The 9,095-nt window shown below is 42.8% G+C and overlaps 1 protein-coding gene across 2 annotated transcripts in view; it reads left to right on the top strand.

Annotated features, from left to right (window-relative positions):
* GAREM1 (GRB2 associated regulator of MAPK1 subtype 1) overlaps window positions 1–8,107 on the top strand; it is a 106,507-nt gene extending 98,400 nt beyond the window's left edge. For both annotated transcript variants that reach the window (XM_055800141.1, XM_055800142.1), the window contains one exon: window positions 1,865–8,107. In XM_055800141.1, coding sequence (XP_055656116.1) covers window positions 1,865–2,774 — 910 coding nt within the window. In that variant the 3' untranslated portion in view covers window positions 2,775–8,107. The remainder of the gene's footprint in view (window positions 1–1,864) is intronic.
* The last annotated feature ends 988 nt before the right edge of the window (window positions 8,108–9,095 follow it).

The following is a 9,095-nucleotide window of genomic DNA, read 5'->3' on the forward strand; positions in this document are numbered from 1 at the left end:
TCTGCCTATAAAAAAGCCTGATTCCTCACTTCAACTGTATTTGAGATTTCTCTTGCATCCTTTGGCACTGAGTCCCAGTGAATTAATTTTGGTGGAGGATGAATGAGGAACTGCTTTGGAAATGTTACTTTATCAGTTTTGGGTAATTCTGTTAATCTTTTAAATCATTAAATGTTTCCATTTCTAATATTGAATTAGAGAACAGAGACAGGATCAATCAATTTAATTCCTCTGTATCATTAGTTGTTTACAACTCCTCACTGACTGTCTTCTCTGAATTGAGCAACCTGATGGCTTGGTTTGTGAAAAATGCTTTGCACTGTGTATGTTAGACCAGTTGGCCTTTAAGCAGCCAGAAATGACCAGTTGGCAGTGTATCCTTGTTGAGGGGAAAAAAAAAACCCAAACATTTCTGCTATTGCATCTAACTGCTTTAACTGGCAGACTTGTCTTGGTGACATAAACAGGAAAAAAAAGTTTGGAGGGCACGGAATGGAGACAGAGGGATGGTTAGATAGAGGGAAAGTGCATCTGTTGGGGAAGAGGTTTATAACTGGTTTTCCGCTAGTATAGCTGATTTTAGGCATCTGTGCTTTGTGTTTGAGCTGGGCACGTCCAGGTTGGCTTCCTCTCTGACTCACTGTAAGCACACAGGGAACTAATTTTGTGTCAATCTATTCAAAACTATGCTGCTTTTCTGAAAGCTGCTGCCCTCCTCAAGCACTTTTCACTGAGCTGTCAGAGAATGACTACCGAGATTTTCTTGAGTAGTTAGTTTCCAGGAGAGAGAGGTGCGTAATTAAAACTTTTTTCAACTGTTGGTTTCAGTCTGTTGTATTAAGTAAGGATTTTATAAATCTGCTAATTGTTTTTCCAGTGTTCAGGCTTAATTGGCCAGAATTCCAAAGGCCAACCCAATCCTTTAGACTTTCTCTTAGGAAGTGGCATAAAAGCAGCAAACATTCGCTTTTGATAACAGATTGCATGCTTTTGTTGGCATCTCAGTCTCTCGGGAATATCTGGATATAAAGCATCGGTTCCTTCGGACAGCCTGAGCTTAGTTTACCACCTGGAAGTAGGTCAGGGTAACTTTCTTTAGGTGCCTTTGAAGGGCGTTTGTCATCATGCTTTTTAACGACATGGACACACAAACAAGGTACTGTTGGGGCAAGCTTAAAGCTTGATACTTCAACACATACAGCTAGGTCTGCTTACTCTTCCAGGTAAAACTCTTTCCTTTGGCAGTAAGCATTAACTTATTCTATGTTATTGTACTGTGCACTGGTGCAGTTTTTGCACTGGTGACCAGTGGGGCAGGACCCTGTGCCCATGCAAGTGCCGTAACAAATGAAAATGTTGTTTCCAAAAGGGCTTCTGGTCATCTCTGAAGTCAGTCAAGCTTGGGTCTAGTGCAATGGTTACCTGCCTCTCTTCCAGGCTTTTGCATACCATGGCGCACCTGTGGTATATAAATATAAAATACAGGATTAGAATGTCTCCTAGTATATGTGAGTCTGTTCCTTTTCTGTGGTGGTGTCCCTCAGGAATTTGGCAGTGGAAAAACTGAGTATTTGGGAGGTGACACAGAACTGAATTGAGACATCTACTTTTTTATGAGCTTGAAAAACCGAGACATGAGGCTTTGGGTATATCAGCATCTTGTCAGGCTTGTAGAAGGAGTAAAAGAACTGTCAGTGCATTATTCAAACATGTTGTTAATTCAAATCTCAAAAGTTCTGCTGGAGGAAAGAAGATTCTTTCCTTGTGACAGCCACCCTCTGACTCTGTCAGATGATTTATGAATATGTTCAGATGCTTTTTTTTTCTTTGTACTAATGACATCCTTTTTGCTTTGTTCCTTAAGCAATGTCACAGAGAGCGACACTAACCCAGCTGAGAGCACACCTGTTTCCTGCTACCCTTGTAACATGATGAAAACTGAATCCAAAGAGCCTGAGAGCACACTGCCTTTGGGAAGCCCCTCAGCTGAAGCTCTGCCTTCAAGGCTATCTTGGCCAAACCATTTTTCAGGAACTGCTGAAGGCCTGAATAGGACTGATTTCCTGCTCGATCCAAGCAGGAGCTACAGTTACCCCAGACAGAAGACTCCAGGCACGCCAAAGAGAAACTGCCCAGCACCTTTGACTTTTGACTTTGACGGGTGTGAGCTCCCGGCAGGGTACTCCCCACTGACCCCAGCAGAGTTTACGAACACCATGTCTAGCTGTCCGAAGTCAGCAAGTTACTCTCTAGACTGCACGGATGAGAAAACTCTGGGAGTCAGCAACGCAAAGCAGAGCCATTCGTGTCCTGCCTTACCTCCTCGGGCACCGAAGTCAAGTGAAGAGAAAATGGTTACAGACATGTGTCCCTTGCCACTGAAAATAGATGGTGCTGAGGAGGAGTCGAAAACTGGTTCTCCAGACCTCTTGGAAGATCAGTATCTCGTTAAAAAGGGCACACAGGATACATTCTCTGTGTCATACCCCTTCTCATCTCCCCTCCACCTCCAGTTAGCACCAAGATCTTGTGGGGATGGCTCTCCTTGGCAGCCACCCACAGACCTTTCTGGACTCTCGATAGAGGAAGTGTCTAAATCACTGAGGTTTATTGGTCTGTCAGAAGATGTCATATCATTTTTTGTTACAGAGAAGATTGATGGCAATTTACTAGTTCAGCTTACTGAAGAAATTCTGTCAGAAGACTTTAAGCTAAGCAAATTGCAGGTTAAGAAAATACTACAGTTCATTAATGGCTGGCGGCCCAAGATGTGATGCCAACTAGTTAGTAGTGAAACTGTGCAAGATGTGCTTGTTGCACTTCAGCTAATACATCACTTCCTGTTTTTTGCACTAAAAGCCCTTCGTGTAAATAGTAGTAGAAAAATTCTTACTATGCAGATAAACATTTTTGAGTGGTGAACAGATTTTGGTTTGGGGTTTTGGTGGGTATTTTGGGTTTTTTTTTTAATGTCAATAATAAAGGTAGAGAATCTGCAGAGGTGCCTTGTGCATCCCTAAACATTCGACAGCTGCTAAAAACTGAACACTTAAGGGAACTTTTACTCCATGGTCTGTTAAGACTTAGTCGTATTTATTACTGAACAATGTAATGCTGAAAGACACACACCAATCCAGTTTACAGTTTTGTGTTAACTGCAAAAAAAATGTATTTCTTATGGGGTTATTTCTGTTCAAATAATATTTGGCAACATGCTGTGACTTTCTTCCATTTCTGTAAACAAAAGCATGTTCAGATATACAAAAACATTTTAACACTACATCTGAAAATGTTAAGAATTGCTGTGAAGTGCCACTAATACACTATCCTTGCAGCATATTTTTATTAATGGTATCTTCCTGACTACCTGTAATGTGGATACATTTTCCATGTTACTTTGAGTGAAAACAAATGTTTTTAGAACAAGAGTTTTGCTTAGCTCATTGCCCAGAGGGGAGGAAGAAGGGGCACTTTCCTACTGAGCCACTCTGCCCTGGCCAGTTAGAAGTTTATGACTTGTAGATTTCAAAAGTTGCTTTTGTAGTCAGGTGGCCGGAGTAAGTAGCATGACTTCTGGTCGTGCAGCTTTCTCATGGGAGAGGCAGTTCGGTGCACAGACTCTTCTTTTGGCAGATCCTGCCTGCATCTGTAGCCTGCTAGCACAGCCCTTGCAATAGCCTGGCTCTGGCGAAAGGCACCCCCTTATGGTTCCTCTGCTGCTGTTACCGTGATCTGAAAATGCGCTGGATGTGCTGTCCTATTCCTGTGGTCGGATCTGTGTGGGAAGGTGACAGTACTCCTGTAGGATGCCTTTGAAATAAAGCATTAGCGAGGTGGGAGACAACAGAAACAGCACATGGCGTGCTGGTAAGAAGGGGCCAAGTGAGGTTTTGGGCCGTGCTACAGGAAATACTTGTGATGTTTAAGTTCACCTGACTTGTTTGCAGAGGACTAGGAGGATGTGGGTGTCGAAGTGGGAGGGACTGCAGCATTGTAAGATATGCTAATTCAGTTGCCCAGCTGCAAAAACTCACTGCAGTAGGTGTCATGCAGAAGTAGCAGTCAAAAAGGAGCACAGAGATGGGAAGGGGGCATTAGTCTGCCCCTGGAGACCTTTCAGATTTTAACTGCTCAGAAGGCTAGAAATAGGGTTAACTTTTGACAGTCAGTTGTTGATTGCTTGTAATTGGCAGAGCTCTCTGAAATGTGTTTAAATAACCCCAGGATCCCCTGCCTTTGTAGTACCGAATGCAAGGATTTTTGGATGTCCTCTGGAAAGAGGCAGTGGTGTCCATCCTTGGCAAGTGTGTGTGCCCAGGATCCTCATATAGTCAGAGCCAGGGATGCTGAAGCAGCTTCACTTGCACCTGCTGCTGAGCAGAGCCCTGGCCAGGTTAACACCATCACTTGCCTTCCTGACCTTTTTGAAGTACAAAAAAATCTTTGTTCATTGTAAGGCATCCAGTAGGAGCATCAAGAGAAAATACAGAGCAGGGACAAAACTGGGAGGCTGATTTGCCTGTTTTCTCAACCATATTGACTTATTAAAAAGAATTTATTTGCAAATGGAGTTTTCTGTTGCCTGGGCAAATTTCATGTCATGTCTCCATGTCGAAGCCAAGATGCATCATTTGCATCTTGCAATAATGCAAACCACCAGTTCCTAACCAGAGAGCAAAGCCCAATTGATGTGGGTACTAGAAAGCAGTGAGCCAAAAAATATCCCAATAGAAAAACCCCAAGAGTTCATAATCCTACTCTTCTTCTTAATGTATTGACTTTTAGCAGCAGATTAATGGCTTTGTCTGGATGCTTTTTAATTAGCATCCTAAAATATTTTAGCTGCAAGTAAGACTAAATCAAATCGAAGTAGCGTTCAGATGTGTATGCTTGTTGGTAGGCATGTGCAAGTTGAAGTCAGTTGCATTTTAACCCTCACTATGTCAAATGAGCATTCAGATTTGAAAGGGCCAGATTTTAAATGTTAGGTACTTTTCTTTGGTTTGCTTGGCTTGTTAATACCAGGTAAAACAAGTAAAATCTCTTTCGAGGGGAAAAAAAAAAAAAAAGAAAAAAAAAAGAAACCACCCAAAAAAGACAAAAGAAAAAAAAAAGGGGGCAATTGAGTCTTGTTAATATTAGCATTAAATATTGCTAATGCCCCTGGGATATTAACATCCCCAAGAAAATAGTGTTCTTTGACTATGGATGGTCACCTGTTCTGTTATCTCTGCTTACCTGCTTGGAATGTGTTTTCTCGCAAGCAGCCTGATGGAACTTGCATTCGTTGAGTGTGCTGCAGTAGCATCACATATGCATAGACCAAAATACAACTGGCCTGTTCAAAGGCCCAGAAATGTGCAATAATTTCAGAAGCAGAGCCTGTGTGCAGAAGTACAGCTAAAACCTCTAACTGCAGACTTGCTATTGATGTCCGTCCAGTTGTCTTGTTCTGCCTTGGCACTGCTTGCTTATTTTTATGCACAATATTTTAGCATTTGACCTTTTCTTTTGCCCTTAGCTGCTGATCACCTTAATTTTTCAAGCCTTTTTTAGTGATGTATGTGTTCCTAACCTTTGCGTTGTGTAAATTGTATGACTGTAGTGTTGAGGTGCCTGCTGTGATGCCCAGGCTGGACTGAAGCATCTGCTCTGGTGAAGTCAAGACAGTGATGAGCAATCCGGGCATCTGGAGTGTGGTGGCTTGGCCTCTGCACCGCTGTGTAGGTAGCCAGGCTATGGCAGCGCTGATGCCCATGGGAAATAATGTATTTGCTTTCCTCTTGAGCTTCCCTGCTGGGGTGTTAGGGGGTCAGGACTGTCCTTGGTGCTGTAGAAGACAGTCTGAACAGGATGGACTGATGTGAATGTGTTGGTATTATGGATGTCCCTGGGAATAAAGGCATGGTGGAACCTTTGAAATGGGACAGGAGTAGAGGAGAGCTTCAGGCCTGAGCAGAGAACCACAGTCTCTTTAGGAGGATGGGGGGTAAAACCTGGAGGCTTAAAATCTCTAAAAGGTCACAGAATGCTGCACTGCCTGCTGTACTTTGAGATGAAGGGTTACTTTAATGTTCCCACTGTGATTAAGAAGTGTCCAAACGCTCTAGGGAATATCCCTGTGATATGAACTTTTTACCAGCTGATGTGAATAGAAGACAGCACTCAGCTTTTCACAGGACTTGCAAGCCGTACCAGCAAACTGGGCGGCGCCGGAGCATAGGCACTCTCTGGTGGGGGTCCCTTGCTGCTGAGCTGTTGCTGTGGGCTCTTGCCTGGTTTGGTGCAACCCAACCAGCCTGTGCAATGGGTGATCCCAGACAACTCCCAAGCTCAGCTTGGAGCTTAGCAGTGGGGGAAACCAGCCTGGTTTTGGAGGGTAATGGAGTTCAACCACGTTGATGCAAGCTGTGTTGGTTGTCCTTGGGGCCTGAGAGCAGGCTCTGGCCCATTTTGTCTACTAATAGAAATGCAGCCATTGAGTTCAGACAACACGCATCATGCCAGAGTGGACCTAAAATCTCTTACTTTTGGAGGCAGTCTACTAAAATAGGCCAGTCCTACTCTTGTATTTCTTTCCTCAGATTAAATAAATGTAAGGCCTGTGGTGCTTGTTTAGTTATCGGTGTCTGAAGCTGTGTGTTATCCTCGGGAGTTTTTGTTTGTCTGGGGGGTTTTGGTAGCAAAAAATCTGGCGTGTCATTCCGTGTGAGCCTGTCTGTCCTGCACCAGGAAACACATCCTTTCTATGCAACAGTTGCATGGCACCACAGGGTCTGATGCTGCCTTCAGTGGTGAAAGCTGGATTCTGGCATGGGGGCTTTTCTGGAGGGGGACACAGAATTGCCTGGGGGAGGGATGGGGAGGAAGCTTGAGGAGAAATGCTTGTTTCCTTTAAATGCTCCTTGTGCCTAGGATTCAGGTTCTTTGTATCGCTGCCTGGCTGGCTAACCAAAGCTGTATTGAAATCAACTCAAAGTGCATATTTGCATTCTTATTCTTGCTGTATTGTAAAAATTGCCTACAGCTAGAAAATTAGAGACGGAAAACATTTGGTCCACGCAGAATTAGAAGGAAAATGTATTTTGAAGTATTCTTTCCAGCTAGAAGCAAGGGTGTGAAGTAACTGTGTGTTCAGAGGGTTTTTTTCCAATACAACAGCTTTACTTGCCACTTTAGTGGACTTTATTCCACAACAGCTTCAAGAGAAACAGCATAAATAGCAATACTGTCTCAAAACCCACCATGTTTCAAATCTGTAAATACTTGAAGTGTTTTCTCCTATGTTTTCTTCTTGAATCAGCTTCTTGATTGTCTCCCTACTAAATTAAATGTGCTGGCACCAGCTACTTGTGCACTGCCCGGCGGGGTGTCTGCCTGCAGTGCAGGTCAGCAAAGCCCTGCCTGCGGGCCAGGCAGGGGGGACACCGCACTACTGAAAAGCCAAACACCAGCCCTCTGTGAAAGGAGCAGGGCTTAGCCCAGCTCTCCTGGCTTCTCTTTTTGATGCTCTGAAATTGCAGTGTTGCCACGTACAAGCTAGAAGGTACAAATGAAATCCTAGTCAAAGCAAGAGATCGTCCTTTATATTTGCAATATTAGGGACAGCAGGGCAGTGGGGAAATGCAGGCCCCTTGGTGAGATCTAGCAATAAATGACTCTTCAGTTGTTATGTCTTCAAATCCTAATAGTTCGGAGTTGTTCAGACTTTACCGTTTCTGTGCGTAATAACCAAATTTTCAGTGTGAAAATCTGCAGAGATCTGCAGAGTGATTCTCTTAACTTGGACAATCTTTGGAATTATATTTAAATTATCTGTTAGTTCTTAGCTCTTTAGATTCACTTTGGGTAGGTCAAAAAAGTAACACTTGGGACAAAAAAAGAGAAAGCCCCAAAACTTTGGCTTAGTACATTTCCGTTATAAAACGAAGCATGGTTTTTGTGGAATTCTGTGCTGTTTTGGGCTTTTGTGTAAAAGGCTGAAGGCGGATTATTATTTAAACCAGGTGCAAATAAATATCCCTGTAATGTATATGAAAAAATTTAAACTGCGTATTGTAAGTATATAAACTGTATATTAAAGACACTATTTTCATGGTATTTCAAATGTGTACAGAATTTGTTGTAATCAGTTGGTTGGGTTGCATGTATTATATAAAATGGTTAGCTTTCATTTTGTAATTTTGCTGACTTATCCTCTTGCTCATCTCAGTATAATTTGGAAATAAGCTTTCTTAGTGAATTCACAAAGTGAGATTGTGGTAATTGAGAGGAGCAGTCAGGCTTTTGCATTTAACCTCTCAAGACACATTACTTTTCCCTGTCTTGTAATTTCACTTGATCCCCTTCAGCAAGAGTATCAAGCTGTGTGTTCTCCGAAGAATTTGTTGCCACATAGCTCTCCTGGCTCCAGCAGACATTCACCTAAAACATTATTTTCCAAGCCCTCAGCCTATTATTTTTGTTTTGGAGAAATGTATTCAATTATAATTTGCATATGCTTTTAAGTGCAAGACCATGTACAAGGATTTCTGCTTTGCAAAAACTCTCTGAAGCATTTATTGGGTGGGGAGAGAATTAGAGGCAAAAAACCATTGTGCTCCAGGTTGGCTGTTCACATTTCCGCCACTATTGGCAGTAGGATGAAACATCAGTTCTACAGCCATCCAGGTCATGCAGATAAGTTGCTGTTGTGCCAAATTCCGCTTTGGGCTGAAGCTTTGTTTGCTGATACTGGGCCAAAAGAAAGTTTACTCCAGCACAACGGTAGTTGTGGAGGGTTTTATGGAAGGACTTATTACTATATGTTTATGAGAAATAAAGCAGGGCAGAATCTGCCACAGTGGTTGCTATTGGATTTGAGACAGATGGGGTTTACTTACCTCCAACCCTCACATCTAGGAGAGGGGAGAAGTTTGTCTGGAGGCACGATGTGCATCTGGGGAGAGGGAAACAGAGAGAAGCAGAACTGCTTTCACCGGTTAAGAAATATCTAATTTGCAGTGAGCAGGGCTGTCTAGAGCGCATCTCTGCTCTGCTGTCCAAAGAGGGGGAAGAAAAAATATTTAATATTTTGAATACTATAGTCAGTTGGC

Source organism: Falco peregrinus, chromosome 3 (genome assembly GCF_023634155.1).
Source record: "Falco peregrinus isolate bFalPer1 chromosome 3, bFalPer1.pri, whole genome shotgun sequence".
Taxonomy (NCBI): Eukaryota; Metazoa; Chordata; class Aves; order Falconiformes; family Falconidae; genus Falco; species Falco peregrinus.